General features: G+C 44.0%; 1 protein-coding gene across 6 annotated transcripts in view; it reads left to right on the plus strand.

The window, feature by feature from the left end:
- Positions 1–19,701, plus strand: part of LOC122539828 (thyroid hormone receptor alpha) — a 352,280-nt gene that overhangs the window by 219,634 nt on the left and 112,945 nt on the right. The window contains exons 1-2 of one of the 6 annotated variants that reach the window (XM_043674924.1): positions 6,075–6,625; positions 12,922–13,007. The exons of 3 other annotated variants lie outside the window; for them this stretch is intronic. Coding sequence is in view for 1 of the 3 variants with exons in the window: in XM_043674923.1 (XP_043530858.1) it covers positions 6,585–6,625 (41 nt within the window). In the remaining 2 variants the exon portion in view is untranslated. Of the gene's footprint in view, positions 1–6,072; positions 6,626–12,921; positions 13,008–19,701 lie in introns of those variants that run through there. 2 more of the 6 variants (XM_043674925.1, XM_043674923.1) reach the window with 2 other exon arrangements.

The raw sequence follows: 19,701 nt of genomic DNA on the forward strand, positions 1-19,701 counted from the left end.
ACTTTTGATTGACAAACTTGGCTGCCTTGCGAACTGGCAGTGTCATCAGTCTCTGTTTCCAAAAGCTTCAACTTGTTCCTGACAGGTACTTCTCTCGGGGTGTCTTGCACCTGTCTCCTCTCTGCCTTCCTTATCATTTGCTCTCTTCTGCTCTCTTCTGGCATGATTGGTGTAATAACCTCGCTGAAGGTCTTGTCCAGAAAGATTTCGTTCTCTCGGATGAGCCTAAGGTCTTCGTGTTCTTTCATCAGCGCTGCAATATGCTCGGTCAATTGCTGAATGTGCACACACTTTCCACACATATACGAGCCAGACACACCAGAGTCGTTGACCTCCCACATCAAGCACGTAGCGCACTGAACCAGCTGGGCAGTCATGTCTTCACCCTCTTCAACTGTGGTGTAATCACTTCACTCAACCTCCTTGTCAAAGAGACCTGAGCTGAACACACCCACTCTTATAGTAATCACTTACCTTCCCGACCGGCTTTGCGCTCCGTCTGAACTTCCGCCCAGCTCCCGCCGCTCTATGTCAGATTTAAAATTAACAACTAATCCTGCATCAACGCTGTTAGTGGGCAAGAGTCCCAAATATCTATCACCTTTTGTATGTAGAAATGCTTCCTAATTTCTCTCCTGAACGGTCTGACACTAACTCTCAGACTGTGCCCCTAGTTCTAGAATCCCCAGCCAGTGGAAATAATGACTCTGCCTTCTGCAACAAGGTGCTGGGACATGCCTAGATTATGAAAGGTGCTTTCAAAATGTAAGTCTTCCTTTTTAATTTGATGCTTAGAATGGGCCGGTTATCTATTTTGTAAGTGTTCATTTCCCCCAACTGCCAGATTGTTTGCATGATTAAAATGTGGAACTCATTACTGTTGAGCCTGTATTAGATTAGATTAGATTAGATTACTATTCTCTGGGAGTTTAGAAGAGTTGGATGTAGATCCGGAAGATTACACTAGATTCCCCACCGTGTGAAAACTAGCCCTTCGGCCCAACAAGTCCACACCAACCCTCTGAAAAGTAACCCACCCAGACCCATTCCCCTACCCTATATTTACCCTTGACTAATGCACCTCACACTGCAGGCAATATAGAATGACCAATTCACCTGGCCTGCACATCTTTGGATTGTGGGAGGAAACCGGAGCACCTGGAGGAAACCCACGCAGACACGAGGAAAATGTACAAACTCCAGACAGACGCCCAAGGCAGGAATCGAACCTGGGTCCCTGGTGCTGTGAGGCAGTAGTGCTAACTGCTGAGCCACCATGCCACCCCTAAAACCATATTAATTTTTTCACAGAAGACCATCCAGGTCTTCTGTGAAAAGATGAGAAGCTTGTTTCACTGATTGGATAGTTGGAAACCAGATTCAAATTTTCAGTATAAGGGGGCTAGCTATCTAGGACAGTGATGAAAACTTTCTACACTCAGAGAGTTGTGAATCATTACAATTCTGTGCCCCACAGACCTGTGCAGGCTCAGTCATTGAGTCTCTCCAAGGCTGAGTTGATAGATTCTAGGGCGCTAAGGCATATGGAGGCAAAGGGGAGGTCATGCAGAAAATCACCCATGATTTTATTGAATGTTCAAGTGAGCTTGAACACACAACATGAATTAGGAGCAGAATTAGAAGATTCACTCAAATGTTGCCTGGGATGGAAGACTTCAGCAATGAAGAATGGCTGGATAAACTCGGGTTGTTTTCTTTGGAACAGAGAAGATTGAGGGGAGACCTGGTAGAGTTGAATAAGATTATGAGGGGCATAGACAGAGAGGATAGAAAGCAGCTGTTCCCCTTTGTTAAAGAGTCAGTAACTGAGGGCAGGACATAATTTTATCTGAAACCCAGGAGGTTTAGAGAGGAATTAAGGAAAAGGGTGGTGGAAATCTGGAAAGCTCTGCCTAGGAGTGCAGTAAGACAGGAAACCTGACAACCCTTAAAAAGTAACATTCAAGACGATGGGCTAAGTGTTGGAAAGTGGGATTGGTATGACTAGGTTAGTGCAGATTCAATGGGCCAAAGGACCTCTTCTGTGCTGTGCTGCTCTGAAAAAGAAGGTAAGTTGTCAGCTGTACATGCAGCTCTTGTTTATTTTGTGCTGACATTCTTACCACAAATAGTATTTGAGGTGAATCATTTAGGTGCATTTAAGAGGAATTTATATAATTACAAGAGAAAGAAAGGATTAGATGATTATTTGAATGGATCATACAACAGTGAGGCTTGCTTGGAGCATAAACACTTTTCCTTTCAGTGTACTGTCTGGCCTGGTTTTGTACTGTACATTCTGTCGTGATTGTAATGAGATTAGCCAAGTGGACATCATGGAATATGAGTTCCCTGATTGGGGCTGTTAACCTGGTCCGATCAGGGAGCCCTGTCTGACAGATATAAACAGGAGTGTCAGAGGTTTTGTTCACTCTGAGAGCTAGCTCATGTAAGCAAAGGGTGACTTGAAAACAGGATTCTAGCCTCTGGGGAGTTATTTCACATTCCATGTAATAGCAATGCCATTTCTCAGAAAACATATTTACAGGAATCAATATCACACATTGAAAGATATGTTTGTGTGTATCAGGATACCACTTCAACAGATAACAATGCATCATCATCAGTCATATTTGCTTGGTGGCCATGCCTTCAGCTGCCAAAGCCCCGAGCTCTGGAATTTGCTCCTTACAGTTTTGTACATCCCATTCCACTTTGAGGTTCTTCTTAAACGTCTTCCATCAAGCTTCTGTTCAAATGCCTTCACATGTGGCTCAGTGTCACACCTTGATTCATGAGGGTGAGGTGGGGGGAAAGGTGTCAGCTTCTAAAAGCCACACTCCGGCCCTTGCCTCCGATCCCCCAAGACCTGCGTCCTGTGATAAGAAATTTAAAATGGCTTCTTGTCGCTCGACCTCCATAGAGTAGGGCCCTGGTTGGCAGACATTGATGGGGAGGTAGGAACAGAGTTCTGCAGCAAGTGTTGTTGTGCTCAGAGCTTAAAATGCCCTGGTTTCAGCTCAGGAACCCGTTGGTGCACCCCACCTCCCCCCACTATCTTTCAAGGCATTGTCATAGCCAGGGGAATGGGTGGGGTTTGGATGAGGACATCAAGCAATCTGGTGGCTAGAGTGGGAGCAGGGTGTGGAATGGGAAGGAATTAAAGCCACGGCTGCCTCTTCTTAATTCCAATCTTTGGGCACAGAGGTCTCTGATGAGTGGTTCTCCCCCATCCAGGGACGCTGTTGGCAATCCCACATCCTGCCACACCATTCAGTGGGATCACGACTGGATATTTACATAATTTTCACTTTCCAGTCCAATTGCCCTATCTCTTCACTGCTTCAGTGTACAGAAATCTATCTGACTTTGAATATCCTCATTGACTCCATAACCATGCACTGCCCTCTAGGGTAGCGAGTGTGAAAGTTTCAGAACTCTCTAGGTAAAGAAACATCTCCTTAACTCAGTTCAAAATGGTTGGTCCCTTATCTGGAGATGATGACTTCCTAATTTTAGGTTCTCCAGCAAAAGGGAATAGAGTCATACAGTCATAGAGGTGTACAGCACAGAAACAGACCTTTCCGTCCAACTCGACAACACCGACCAGATATCGTCAATAAATCGAGTCCCATTTGTCAGCACTTGGTCCATATCCCTCAAAACCCTTCCTATTCATATACCCATCCAGATGCTTTTTCAATTTTGTAATTGTACCAGCCTCCACCGTTTCCTCTGGCAGCTCATTTCATAAACGTATCTGTGTGAAAAGGTTACCCCTTAGGTCCCTTTTAAATCTTTCCCCTCTCACCCTAAACCTATAGTTTTGGAATGCCCACCCTGGGGAAAAGTCCTTGTCTATTTACCCTAATCAAGCCCCTCTTGATTATAAAAACCTCTATAAGGTCACCCAGCAGCCTCCAATGCTCCAGGGAAAATAGCCCCAGTCTATTCAGCCTCTCCCTATAGCTTAACCCACCAACCTTGGCAAAACCCTTGTAAATCCTTTCTGAACCCTTTTAAGTTTCACAACATCCTACCTATTGCACGGAGAGCAGAACTGCACACAAGTATTCCAATAGTGGCCTAACCAGTGTCTTGTTCAGCTACAACATGACCTCCCAACTCCTATATTCAATACACTGACCAACAGAGGCAATCGTCCCAAACACCTTCTCCACTATCCTATCTACTGTGACTCCACTTTCAAGAAACGATGAACCTGAACTCCAAGGTCTCTTTGTTCAGCAACACTCCCCAAGACCTTACCATTAAGTGTATATATCCTGCCCTGATTTGACTTACCTTACCATTAAGTGTATATATCCTGCCCTGATTTGACTTTCCAAAATGCAGCACCTAACATTTATCTAAATTAAACTCCATCTGCTGCTCCTCCGCCCATTGGCCCATCTGATCAAGATCCTGTTGTAATCTGAGATAACCTTCTTTGCTGTCCACTACACCTCCAATTTTGGTGTAATCTGCAAACTTACTAACTATATCTCCTATGTTCACAAGAGTACAACCTTTCAATATCTACCTTCCCAAAGGGTTATACCTCCTCTGTATGTGTAATACTTTACATTAAGATCACTTGTCATTTTTAGAAATACCTGTACCCATTTTATTCAAATTCTCAATTGTCCTCTGCTCTGTAATGCCTCCTCTGATAACACAGCAGCAACTGGGACTTCACTAAATGGGAGACTACATGATAATGAGCTCATGATTATAGTCACTTGGCAGTACAGGACTCAAGTACTGCAGAGAAAGAGACATCATGTCAAGGTTTTTTGTCTTGAATTCATCAGGACAAAATTGCAAGAATACCAAATCTGAAACTGAACAACAATTTATAATCCATGATAGCGAGCCTAATGCTGGAACATGAAACTGGTGTAGACTTAGTGCAGCTTTGACAGTACAGATGTGATGGTTCAAAGAGCCTCTGTACTATATGATTCTAGAATGCTGATTGGTTGACACCCTCTTCTCAGTCAGTATAAATTATTATTAATCTTAAGATTTGGTGTTTTTGTAATTGTGTCTTGATGAGTGCAAGACTAAAACCTTTGACAGAAAATCTCTTTTCACAGCAAAAGCTGTGCAGAGCCAGGATGTAGCACAGTGTGTCTGCATAGCAAGGTCGTAATGATGAAATTACACGTGTTTAAAGCTGCAAAATAGACAGTGAAGTGGGCTTAAAATGGAAATTGAAAAACAGCAGGGAACACAGGGCATCTCAAAATTACCATTGGAGAATAAAATGGGTACAGGTATTTCCACACTTTATAAAAATGGGAGGTGCTGTCAATGTAAAGTATAACATTTTTAGAGGAGGTAGACAGCGAAAGATTTTTTTTAGCCCTTGCTGGAGCACCAAAACTTAAAACTTCCAGCCTCACGTTCGTCAAGGTGAAGGCCAGTGCAGTCTGGAGCCAGGGCCCAGTGTGGACTGGAAGCTAGGGCCCAGCGTGCTCTGTCATTCTGAACTTTTATTTCTGCAATGGTGGACATTTTATTTCTCTATTGTCTAAGATCTTGTAGCTAAAGAAGCTGTAACTAGGTACCTTTGGAGCTAAATCAGTGCTGTAAGTGGTAATGTATAACTGTTTCACTATACTCATTGAGTATATGTGACAATAAAGGCTAATTCTAATTCCAATAACCATTTTATTCAACCCTTCCTCTTGGTTCTATTGTTCCCCAACTTCACATTCCTGGTTAACCTCCCCTTACTGTTTCTGATTCCTAATCGTTATCTGATCCTGCCTTTTGTGATGCTCCTTGAGAGAGTTTGAATTTGCATCAAAAAGCACAGCATTGTTAGACAAAGCTTAGACAGAAAACCTGAAAGTATCAATGATTTCCAAATCTACAAAGCTAGTTTTAATTGAGGCCTTTCTCCTCTGCATACAGAAAGGCATTCACCAACAGAGTGACCTCCCTTGCCAGGTTCTGCTGGGAGAGATGTTCAGATCTGCTGATTTGATAGGGTAACTATTCAGTAACAACATCTGTCAGAGTGTCAGTGAGGGAAATGACGAGGCCACGGGACAGGAAATCTCTGACAATCAGCAGTCACTGTAAGTTTAAGCTGTGCACCCCTCAGTGCTGGTCACAGACTGACTCTCTGGCGACCCAGTGTGGGAGAAAGGATAGACTGTCCTATTTTACAAGTTTCACGGTGTCAGCCTGGCCAGAGTGGAAATTGTCCTGAATCGTTAATCAGAGGCTTTCTTACTGCAGGACACTGCAGTACTGAAACAAATCATTCAGCTGAAGTGAGAGAGGGGAGGGTGGGACTACATCAATGGTAGCTTCCAGTTCGAGGATTTAGACAGGCTTTGATCATGACTAACAGCTGAGGTTCCGACGGTACATGAAGAGGTGGGATTACACTTGGAGGCGGTCCCTCCAGCCGTTGACTTATATGGAATTGTGCCTGCATTTACAAAAACAGGGAAAATAAGTTACTGACAGGCCTGTGAAGTGAGAGGGACTATGTTTTGACTTTAATACTTTCCCAGTGTTGACCGCAGTGCTGTCAGGAGTCGGTGTAAACAACACGCGAAGAGCCAATGTTGGCTGGTTATCAAGGAGGCTGCATTGAATTATTCCAGTAAGTAAACGGAATCCAGTCAGGATGCTGTGTTTGTTGGCTGTGCCACGTATAGAAATATGTCTGAGCTTCGCCACCCCCAACACCCCCTTGTATTTTGTTTGTTTTATATCAAGAGTGCAGAAATAGCAGGGGGACTTTGCCAAAAACAAAATGTTGATCCAAAGTTTGAAAAAGAAAATATTCTGTTTTGAGTCGAACAGCCATTTGAAGAGGGCTTTTCGTTTTGGTTTTAACCTATTTTGACTGGCTAACAGATTGCCTTGTTATTTATCTGATTGCTACTCAGGGACCTTTTACATAAACTGGATAGGTGCCTACCCCAACAACTACACTTCAAAACCATTTATTATGTGTGATGTGCTGCGCAGTGTTTCTGAGAGATGTGAAGAGATAACTTCATATGTGTATTTCTTTTCTGTCCCTTTCAGAGTACTGAGCGTTTACATGAAGTTTATAATCTGTCTGCTGATTTTTAATGACACCCCCCGACACTGACTACTGATCCCTGACCTCCAGGGTTTTACTTGTAATGTGCCAGCTGTGGCTCAGTTGTTGGTACTATCTGTTTTGAATTATAAAGTCTTCAGATCCTACTCAGAATTTGAGTGCATAAATGTTAGCTAACACTTCAATGCAGTATCGAAGGGCAGAGTGCTATTTTAAAACTGAGGCTCCATCCACCGATTGATGTAAAAGACCACATGGGTATCATTTAGAAGAAGGTCATTGGTGTTATCTCCAGCGTCCTGGCCAATATTTATCCCTCAGTCAACATTCAGAATGAACAGATTATGTGGTCGTCACCACACCGTTGTCTGATGGAGCTTGTCATGTGCATGTTGTGGCCATATCTCCTACATTACAGCAGTGACTACACCTCAAAAGAAAGTTAGCTTAGCTGACTGGACAGTTGGTATGTGATTCAGAGTGATGACAAATGCACAGTTTCAGCTGACGTCACCATAAAGTCCTACCTTCTCAACCTCAGCCCTCACCTGAGGAGTGGTGACCATCAGATTAAACCACCGCCAATCATCTCTCTCTAATTGGCACTATGGTTACTTTCCTCTTATATCCCAAGAAATATTGGCTGTAAAACAGTTGCATACAATTTGTGCTCATGGAATGCACTATATAAATGCAAGTGTTGCTTTTCAGGTAGATCTGAGATTAACAAATGAATTTCAACCGAACTCAGTGGGAAGCATTACAACTTGATCAGGACATGAAGATGGTCATATATTACTTGGAAAATAAGAATCTAAATTGGAGAGAGATCCGAATGGATCTGGTAATAATGAAAATACAAAGTATTAAGAGTTGTGCCTTGAGTTATTAACATCCAAAAAAATACAAACAAACCCCGAGGGTTTATTAATAGATTGCATTGAAGTGCAGTTCAACTAAAGCTATATTGAACCTTGGTTAGACCACAGTTGGACTACTAGGTATAGGACTGATTACAATTTTCTGATAAGGTACATAGAGATAGTGGAGAGAGTGTGATAAAAGATTCTCAGGATGATACTGGAATTGTGAGATTATATCCATCATGGATCGTCTCATGTCTTGGAAAAAGAAGATTGAGGGGTGACTGAATTCAGGTCTTTAAAATTCTGAAACGTTTTACAAAAGTTGGTGAGCAAAATATATGGACGGTCACCAACAAGATCAAACAGAAGAAACTGCTTTGCCCAGAGTGTGATGCAAATGTGGAACCATAGCACCTTAGGTCAGTTGAAGTGAATAGTATGAAAAGAGATGAAATATGTATATGGCAGAAATGGCAATAGGGTAACACTGATTGAGTTAGACATGGAAGATGGGAGGAGGCTTAAGAATATGCACACCAGAAGGAACTAGATGAGCTGAATTGCTTATTCATAATATTAATATTAATTATTATATAATATATCTTAATATATAATATCTTAATATATAATTTAAAATCTATAACTTAATTCAGAACTGACTATTATTATTAAATGGTAGACACAGAAACCCTAATACATATTATTGTTATGCCAAAGTAGATAATGTTATGAGCCAAGTGCTGGAAAATGAAATTCCAATAATTAGGCAGTTGGTTTTGAGCAGCACAGACTTGGTGGACTAAATGGTCTTTTTTCTCTGTTGTAGACCTCTATGATTCTGTAGTTTGCTGTAATTCCACACATTCTGAAGTGAAATCTTCTGATCATGCAACATAGGTGCTTGGAATGGACGATGTGCGGGAATATGGATCAGTGACACTTGTTGGCCTTGGGTTTTTTTATTGACTATAGCAGCCGCACAGCCAGAGGATCTTGTGGGCAACTTCATTCCAGTGAGGGAAGAAGCTGCAGTCCATAGCTTTGATTTTCAAGCTGGTATCTCTTTTCCAGATCCTTGGAAGGGATCCTTGCAGGGGAGAAAGATTTCTGACCATCAGCCAGCAGATAGCAAAATCTCTCCGTATTTGTAACACCTGGATCTCCATTTTAAATCCAACCCCAGACAGAAATAGAAGTCAGTGGTAAGGGGCTGAAATTAAGATCTCGATTAAAATGATGCACCCAGACACGTGAACAGGGAATAGAGGGAACAATAGTTTGGAATGACATCAGGGTCAGCAGAGACATGATGGACCGAAGGGCCTACTGTATCTGTCCAATGTTCAATGACATAGTATATATTCCAGTCCTGAAAAATTACACTAAAATTGACCAGGGCTTTTTAAAAGTTCAAAACATACAACATAATACTAATGACGAGTGAGGAAAGTCTCACTGGTCAAAGGAGATCGAAGTAAGCTTTAAAAAAGTCTTTCTCTATGAATTGGGTGGGTCTAGAAAGAAGGGTGTGCTCCCTAACCAGAATCCTCCAGGAATTCTTAGAACTCCTGGCTACCCCTCAGCCATTTAAAACAGAATTCCCAGCCAGGGCTGCTGCCTCCCATTGTCTGTGAGGGATCCTTAATGCATTTTAAACTCAGATCACAAAGGGTGGTCAATGTTTGGAATGATCTATTAGGTAGAGGTGAACAGTAATAGGGCTTGCTTAATTGGAAGCAAGACTGTGAAAACTCATCAAAAAATGAAGAGGATGTGGGTCTGGCAGCATCTGCAGAGGAGACCTGCTGAATTTCTCCAACACTTTCTGATTTGATTTACATGAAAACACTTCCCTGTCTTCAAATCTTACCATGGACTCACCCCTTCACTATCTCTGAAATCCTCTCCATCCCCAGATCCGTCCTAGATGTCATCTTCTGGCTCTCGCACATGCCCGACTTTTAATACTCCATCAATGGAGTATTCCCCTGAGTCCGTAGGTTCCTGATTCTGTTTTTACAATCTCTCCTCCTCTCTCACAGTTCATCCACTTTTGACATGCTCTGTGAAGCATCTAGCTTTGATCAAACATTTATTCATCCGTGCCAGGATCTTCTTCTCTGACTTGCCATCAAATTTTCTTTGATAATGCTCTGGTGAAATGCTTTGGCACTACATAAATGCAGGTCTGTGAAACTTACAGCACAAGAGGTGACTGTTCTGTTTCTGTTGATCCCTTGCAAGAGCAGTCCTGCTCGGTCCCACACCCCCACTTACTCTGCCTGTGACCCAGTAAGTTCCTCAACATCAACTTGCTGTCCAACTCCCTTTTAATATTATTCATCAATCAATTTCCACAATCGGTTTCCAGGTATTGTTGAGATTTAGTCAATTGTCAGTTCTCCTCCATCACTGCTTGCATAATGAGAGTGATGGACTCTGTTCAAGTATGTCTAATTGTAAGGATAAAGTGAGGTCTGCAGATGCTGGAGATCAGAGCTGAAAATGTGTTGCTGGAAAAGCGCAGCAGGTCAGGCAGCATCCAGGGAACAGGAGAATCGACGTTTCAGGCATAAGCCCTTCTTCAGGAAACTGTAATTGTAAGGATGTCACACTGACTACGGCTGAAGGAGAAAGTGACGACTGCAGATACTGGAGAAGTCAGAGTCAAAAAGTGTGGCACTGGACATTCCTGGTGAAGGGCTTATGCTGGAAATATCGACTCTCTTGCTCCTCGGATGCTCCCTGACCTTCTGTGCTTTTCCAGCACCACCCTCTCGAGTCTGACTAAGGCTAAACCCAGACTGTGGAGTGTGATTCTAGTGCATTGTGGGTCCCAACATGCCAGCTCCTTTCACATGATCCCAAAACTGAGGATGATCCACAATATCTGATTAGCTGGACAGTGGTAGTCGCTGACTGGAACAGGGTCTGTTTTTGCCATTTATCACAGACCACTGAGGGTTGCCAATCGTAGCTGATTCCTGATGAAGGGCTTTTGCCCAAAACATTGATTTTCCTTGGATGCTGCCTGACCTGCTGTCCTTTTCCAGCGCGACTCTAATCTTGACTCTAATCTCCAGCATCTGCAGTACCCACTTTCACCTAATCGTCGCTAATGCCCCGAACTCACTAAGGGACAAGAGAATGTGGTCAACTCCAAGGATAGCATGGTGGCTCCGTGATTAGCATTGCTGGCTCACAGCGCCAGGGACCTGGATTCAATTCCAACTTCAGGTGACTGTCTATGTGGAATTTGCACATTCTCCCATGTCTGTTTGGGTTGCTTCCTGGTGCTCTGGTTTCCTTCCACAGTCCAAAGATGTGCAGGTTAAGTGGATACACTATGGGAAATGTATGGGGATAAGGTTGGGGGAGGGGGGGGGATGGGTCTGGGTAGGATGCTCTTCAGAGGGTCAGTATGGACTTGATGAGCCAAACTGCCTGCTTCCACACTGGGGATTCTATGAGAATGAGTTGCTGACTTCTGAGAGAACCAGATATAGTGACTTGTCTGATATGCAGAATCTTTCACACAGGACTGCATATAGATCAATACCAAATGCAGATAGTGCTGAGAAAGAGGCTTTTTAAAAAATAATAAAAAGGTCACCAGAGGAAGTGGTGGAGGCTGGTACAATTGAAACACTTAAAAGGCACCTGGATGGGTATATGAATAGGAAGGGTTTGGAGGGATATGGGCCGGGTGATGGTAGGTGGGACTAGATTGGGTTGGGATATCTGGTCGGCATTGACAAGTTGGACCAAAGGGTCTGTTTCTGTGCTGTACATCTCTATGACTATGACTCTATCAGGTAAGATCATGCAATTGTCAAAAGCACAAATCCAATAAATGTAAATTGTCTGCCTGGCAACAAGAGCATTTCTAATAATCCAGCCTTGTTCCATTTCTCTTTACTTTTTAAATAGCCTTTTTATTTTACAATTTCCTTGAACAGGAATAAAAATAACAATTAAATCACTGAGCTGGCTTACATTTTAAGTCCTACACCAGAATCTAATCTGTCAGAACACAAAATTGTAAACCCGCCAAATGCGGCTTGTAGCCAAACACTCAAACACTTAGCTAATATTAGGACAACATTTGCTTGTCTTGTGATTATGGAGACATTGGTGGTAAGTTTTGGCTATGGTTTCGTATTCTGGTTAACCACAAACGGGGAACACTGGAGGCACAACGATGTTACAAGTCAGTTACTAACGTGAAAAAATTAAAGTGTTGAGATAACCATGGAACTGTTCAGATCTTGTTCCGTCTTGTGCCAGGACATTATCAAGAGGAATTGTACAAACGCTTAATAATACTGTCCCACCATTAGCTCAAAATAACCAGATTAAAGCTTCCATGAAATTAATGAAAAGATGAATACAATAGAGATATGTTAAGACCTTACAATAACATCAGTCATTTCCAGCTTTTTTTTGTATTTTAACAGAGACTGTATTTAAAAGTGCCTAATTGGCTGTAAAACATTTTGGGATATCTTGAGGTGCTATGTGAATGCAAACCTTTACTTCTGAGCTTTCAGTACCTCAAGTGACCTCCTTCTGTAATGGGTTACACATTGGAATGCCGTGACTGTTGTTGCAAAACTAACAATAAAACACACAAAGCTAACTAAAAACTCAAAGAACTGTGGATGCTGTAAATCAGAAATAAAAACAGAAATTACTGGGAAAGCTCAGCAGGTCTGGCAGCATCGGTGGAGAGAAATCAGAGTTAACGTTTTGGTCCAGTGACCCTCACAACTGAAGTAAATTGTTTGGCCGAAACCCTAATAGCTACTGGTGAGAGATTATTTATTTGTAATTTGTCTCTGTTAGCACAAATACTTTTAAACTTAGGGATAGACCAACTAGGCTGAACTGCCCACTCACGTCTGAATCTATTCACTCCACGTACACTGTTTTATTTTAACATTATTGATTACTGCTCTTTCTCCTCCATTATGTTCATAGTTTACGCTGAATACTCCCCCCACAACAGACTGCAACAGCTCAAGAAGGCAAATCACCACCGCCTTCTCAAGGGCAATTAGGGACAGGTAAGATATGTTAGTCTAACCAGAGAGTCCACATTCCATGAAAACATAAACTAAATTGGATATAGGAACGTAGGAGTAGGAGGAGGCCATTCAGCCTGGTCTGTCAATGCAATGAGATTGTGGCTAATCTGTGGTCTAACTCCATATACCCGCCTTTGGCCTATACTCCTTAATACCTTTGCTTAATAAAAATTTAACTATCTCAGATTTAAAATTAACAATTCATCCAGTAACCACTGCTGTTTGTGGAAGAGAGTTCCAAACCTCTACCACCCTTCGTGTGTAGAAGTGCTTCCTAACATCTAGGGCGCCACTTCCACATTTGGGGTGGCACAGTGGCTCAGTGGTTGGCACTGCTGCTTCACAGCGTCAGGGACCCGGGTTTGATTCCACCCCTGGGCGACTGTCTGTGTCGAGTTTGCACATTCTACCCGTATATGCGTGGGTTTCTTTCGGGTGCTCCGGTTTCCTCCCACAATCCAAAGATGTACAGGTCAGGTAAATTGGCCATGTTAAATTGTCTAGAGTGTTCAGAGATGTGCAGGTTAGGTGCATTAGTCAAGGGTAAATGTAGGACAATAGGTTAGGGTCATGGATCTGGGTGGGTTATTCTTTGGAGGGCCAGTATGGACTTGTTGTGCCGAAGGGCCTGTAGGGATTCTATGATCTCTCTGTAGGTCTAGCCCTAATTTCCCAGACTATGCCCCTTAGTTCTAGAATCCCTAACCTGTAGAAATAGTTTATCCATCCTGACCTTCTCCTGTAAATATTTTAAAGACCTTGGTTAGATCACCCCTTAACTGTCTAAACCCATGAGATATAGTGTCGATGTAATTTGTATCTTGGGATAGTGGAGAGGCGTGGAGTGGAAATGCATGCCGGGGAGAGTGAGGGGAGTGGGTATGGAGCCTGGATCAGTGGTGCTGGAAGAGCACAGCAGTTCAGGCAGCATCCAAGGAGCAGCGAAATTGACGTTTTGGGCAAAAGCCCTTAATCAGGAATAAAGGCAGTGAGCCTGAAGCGTGGAGAGATAAGTGAGAGGCAACGGATACAGTAGATGATATTAGTGGATGTGCAGGTAAAATTTTGATGGATGTGGAAGGCTCCTTTAGGTCCTTGGATGGAGGTGAGGGAGGAGGTGTGGGCGCTGGTTTTACAGTTCCTGCGGTGGCAGGGGAAAGTGCCAGGATGGGGGGGTGGGTCGTAGGGGGGCGTGGACCTGACCAGGTAGTCACGGAGGGAGCGGTCTTTGCGGAAGGCGGAGAGGGGTGGGGAGGGAAATATATCCCTGGTGGTGGGGTCTGTTTGGAGGCGGAGAGGGGTGGGGAGGGAAATATATCCCTGGTGGTGGGGTCTGTTTGGAGGCGGAGAGGGGTGGGGAGGGAAATATATCCCTGGTGGTGGGGTCTGTTTGGAGGCGGAGAGGGGTGGGGAGGGAAATATATCCCTGGTGGTGGGGTCTGTTTGGAGGCGGAGAGGGGTGGGGAGGGAAATATATCCCTGGTGGTGGGGTCTGTTTGGAGGCGGAGAGGGGTGGGGAGGGAAATATATCCCTGGTGGTGGGGTCTGTTTGGGGGTGGGGGGAATGTCGGCGGATGATTTGGTTTATGCGGAGGTTGGTAGGGTGGAAGGTGGGCACCAGGGGCGTTCTGTCCTTGTTGCGGTTGGGGGGGTTGGGTCTGAGGGCGGAGGTGCGGGATGTGGATGAGATGCGTTGGAGGGCATCTTTAACCACGTGGGAAGGGAAATTGCGGTCTCTAAAGAAGGAGGCCATCTGGTGTGTTCTGTGGTGGAACTGGTCCTCCTGGGAGCAGATACGGCGGAGGCGGAGGAATTGGGAATATGGGATGGCATTTTTGCAAGAGGTAGGGTGGGAAGAAGTGTAATCCAGGTAGCTGTGGGAGTCAGTGGGTTTGTAAAAATTGTCAGTGTCAAGTCGGTCGTCATTAATGGAGATGGAGAAGTCCAGAAAGGGGAGGGAGGTGTCAGAGATGGTCCAGGTAAATTTAAGGTCAGGGCTTGCCTATCTCCTTTTCCACCTATCCACTCCACCCTCCCCTTCCTCCGACCTATCACCTTCATCCCCTCCCCCACTCACCTATTGTACTCTATGCTACTTTCTCCCCACCCCCACCCTCCTCCAACTTATCTCTCCACGCTTCAGGCTCTCTGCCTTTATTCCTGATGAAGAGCTTTTGCCCGAAACGTCGATTTCGAAGCTCCTTGGATGCTGCCTGAACTGCTGTGCTCTTCCAGCACCACTAATCCAGAATCTGGTTTCCAGCATCTGCAGTCATTGTTTTTACCTCGTGGGTATGGAGCCGTCCAGTGTTATTTCTTTAGTTGAGCTAAAGATCATGGGAAGTCTGCTGCTCAGGAGAGGGTGCTGCTGCTGTGCATTACTGGACTCGCCTGCTGTGTCAGTGCATTGATCATAATCTTTTATTTAAATCGTTAAACTTCCACAGTACTAGTAAGTCTTTCCTCCATCAATTGAGGTCATTGCTTGTCATTGATGTGAATGCTAACTGGCATTGCAGTGTACCGTGAGGCTTTCAATCTGTGCACCAGAAGTAAACTGTTCTGATGTTAATGGTCATTTGCTTTGCATGAGTGTGACAATGTAATCAGCCTGAATGAAAATGCCACCCGTCAGCCCTTCCTGAGCTGGTCTGGATAGTAATAAGCGCTGAATTTGGCCTAACTTCTTTCTCAATCCATCCCAACTGCATTCCTACTTATGGATGACCAGAAACAAAAGGATAGATTAACAGAACTGCGGGTGCTGAACATCTGACTTCTATGAATGAACGAAACAATGCAAAGGGTCAGGTTCCAAGAATTGTGTCAAGATGACGTGAGAAGTGGTGAACCAAGCTGTCAACAATAGTAAACATGAGACCTAAAATTGAGCAGCTGCCAAATTATGGTGTTGTACAAGGAACAGTCAACAGCTAGAACAATCAATTTGAATGGCTGAAGAGAACGGGTAATTAATAAATGAATAGTTCTCTTCTTGGAGAATAAACAAGAGCTGAGCATTGGAAAACAAATATAGCCACACATGAACTCCTACTGTACTGATTACAGGGAATTCTTTAAGAACTTTAGCAAATCATTTTAAATCTCACCCTGCTGAAATCATGGGAGTGTGACTATACATAATGTATATGCAGTATTTCACGATACCGATAAGCAGGACCTCCTTGGGGTTTGATGCCAATTACCTGACCAGAAATGTAACCCTTTGTTGGCTGAATCGTCAACAGTTCTTGATGATAAAAAGGAATATGGAGAGCTGGAGATCAGAAATAAAAAGTGGCGTGCGTAACAAGAAAAAAAATTATTCACCCTTGATCGAAGGTCACTATGAAGGAAGGCAGTATTCCCTCAAAGCTGCACAGGTGCATAGCCATGCATCAATCTGGGATGTTCTCCCCAGGAAACAAACAGGCTCTAGCCAAACAGTGTTACCTTTAAGATCCACATGTACAATAATGCAGCAGTCCTGAGGGAACAGTGTGGTACAGTGCAGCAAAAAACAAAGAGAACTTCAAGGGAACTTTGCCCAAGGCAATCTTGTGAAGGCGCATAAAATATTAAGTGCTGCATAAAAGATGAAGTCCAGAACTTTACTTTGGCATAAACTGTGTGCCTCAATGGTTTATGGTGAAGTGCAAACTTAAAGTGAAATCTCAGGGCATTCATTACTCAGAGATTTCTTTCGGAAATAGCTGCAGCATCCTAGGTCATTGAGAACAGCAAGATGTGTTCGAGCTCAACAAAGATCGAAGAGGATGAATGAAACCAGCAAGTAAGAGTTTGATAAAGAGCGTGGAGCCTTTCTCTTTCCCCTTCCTCTCAGTATTCGGCAAAACTAAATTACATGATGGACAATAAGTGTGCACAAATTAACCAAATTAACCAGGTCCCTGACTGGTCATAAAATATGTTGGGTTAGACATGTATACTTCTTCAATGGGATGCAGAACAAAAAGAGGCCATTCAATCCACCCACTGTGCTGACTCCTTGATAGAACTAGGCAAAAGTGAGTAATACAGATGCTAGAGATTAGAGTCAAGTGTGTGGTGCTGGAAAAGCGCAGCCGGTCAGGCAGCATCCGAGGAGCAGATAACTCCACGTATCTGGCAAAAGCCCTTCATCAGGAATGACCATTCCTGATGAAGGGCTTTTGCTTGAAACGTTGAATTTCCTGCTCCTCGGATGCTGCCTGACCTGCTGTGCTTTTCCAGCATCACACTCTTGACTCCTTGATAGAACTTCCTCTAAACCCCTATCCACAGAGACCATTTCCTCCGCGACACATTCATTAGGTCCACAACCCCTACCAACCCACCCTCCACTGCCAGCACCTTCCCTTTCTGCTGCAAGAGGTGTCAAACCTGCGCCCACACTTCCACCTCACCTCCATCCAGAGCCCCAAAAGATCCTTCCATATCCGGCAGAGATTTTCCTGCACATCTCGACACCTCATCCACTGCGTCGGTTGCTGTCGATGTGGTCTCCTCTATATTGGAAAGACAGGATGCCAACTCGCAGAACATCTCTGGAATACACACACCAATCATCCCCACCGCCCTGTGGCCGACCACTTCAACTCCCCCTCCCACTCTGCCAAGGAAATGAAAGTTCTGAGCCTCCTCCACTGCCAAATTCTACCTACCTGACGCCCGGAGGAAGAACACCTCATCTTCCACCTTGGGACCCTCCAACCACACAACATCAATGTTGATTTCACAGTTTCCTCATCTCCCCTGCCCCCATCTCATCCCAGATCCAATCTTTCAACTCAGCACTGTCCCACCTGCCCATCTTCCTTCCCACCTCTCCACTCCACCCTCCACTCTGACCTATCACCATCATTCCCTTACCTTCATCTACCTATCACCTTCCAAGCTATCTTACCCTCCAGCCCCACCCCACCCTCTTATTTATCTCTCAGCCCCGTCCCCCCTCCCCCCACATTCTTGACTTACACCTGGCTTACACCTGAAATGTCGACTCTCCTGTTCCTCGAATGCTGCCTGACCTGCTGTGCTTTTCCAGCACCACACTTTTCAACTCCTTTATAGAACTACTCAATGATTGTCTCTGCAAAACCCTGCAATGTTATTTTCCCTTCAGATATCTATGGAATGGCATTTAGAAGCCTACAATTTAGTCAGCCTCTGACACCCCTTCAGGCAGCGCATTCCAGCTCAGTACTACTCGCTTTGTAATGTTTCTGCGTGTTTGACATTTTTTGTCAAAACACCTTAAATCCATGTTCTCTGGTTCACAATTATGCTCCCAACTCAGTCTGTGCAATCCCTCAAAATATCGAGTACTTCTGTCAAATCTAATCCACCAGCTCTTTTCCTTTTACTCTCCTGTGGGATTTGTTTTTTCCCTTTAATCTTTCATGGGATGTGGGCATCACAAGCAGAACCAGCATTTTTTCTTTGCCCGTCGCTAATCACCTTTAATTTGCTTGGCCATTTCAAAGGGCCTAGTTTTGAGTCACTCCATTTTGCTGAAGGCCTGGACTCACACACAGGCCAGACCAGATAAAAGATAACAGATACCTCCTTCCTAAGGGAGTGAACTTTTTAATGACAAGCAATGATAGTTGTAGCTGGTCACATGACGATTTCTGAGGGTCGATCCCTTCTCCCACCCCCACCCCAATTCTCATGTCAACATGCCCGTGGATGACATAATTTGAAACCATGTTTTCACATGAATACTGATGACACCCAGCTCCACCACACTTTTCCTCTCTTACCTGCTTCCTTCGCTGTTGCTAAATTGTCAGACCACTTCTCTGACATCCACTCCTGGGTGAGCAGAAATTTCTTTCAAGTAAATGTTAGGAAAGCTGAAACCAATATCTTCTGTCCCCTTCATGAATCTTGTTGCTTAGTTACTGGATCCATCCTCTCTCCCTGGCAACTGTGTGAGGTTGAACCATAGAACACAGAACATTACAGCGCAGTACATGCCCTGCGGCCCTCGATGTTGCGCCGACCAGTCATACCAATCTGAAGCCCCTCTAACCTACACTATTCCATGTACGTCCATATGTTTGTCCAATGACGACTTGAATGCACTTAAAGTTGGCGAATCTACTACTGTTGCAGGCAAAGCATTCCATACCCTTACTACTCTCTGAGTAAAGAAACTACTTCTGACATCTGTCCTATATCTATCACCCCTCAATTTAAAGCTATGCCCCCTTATGCTCGCCGTCACCATACTTGGAAAAAGGCTCTCCCTGTCCACCCTATCTAACCCTCAGATTATCTTATATGTCTCTATTAAGTTCCCTCTCAACCTTCTTCTCTCCAATGAAAACAGCCTCAAGTCCTTCAGCCTTTCCTCGTAAGACCTTCCCTCCATACCAGGCAACATCCTAGTAAATCTCCTCTGCACCCTTTTCAAAGCTTCCACATCCTTCTTATAATGCGGTGACCAGAACTGTACACAATACTCCAAATGCAGCCGCACCAGAGTTTTGTACAGCTGTAGCATAACCTCATGCTTCCAGAACTCAATCGCTCTATTAATAAAATTTAAAACACTGTATGCCTTCTTAACAACTCTGGCAACTTTCAAGGATCTGTGTACCTGGACACCGAGATTTCTCTGCTCATCTACACTACCAAGAATCTTACCATTAGCCCAGTACTCTGC

This window comes from Chiloscyllium plagiosum, chromosome 33 (assembly GCF_004010195.1).
Source record: "Chiloscyllium plagiosum isolate BGI_BamShark_2017 chromosome 33, ASM401019v2, whole genome shotgun sequence".
NCBI lineage: Eukaryota > Metazoa > Chordata > Chondrichthyes > Orectolobiformes > Hemiscylliidae > Chiloscyllium > Chiloscyllium plagiosum.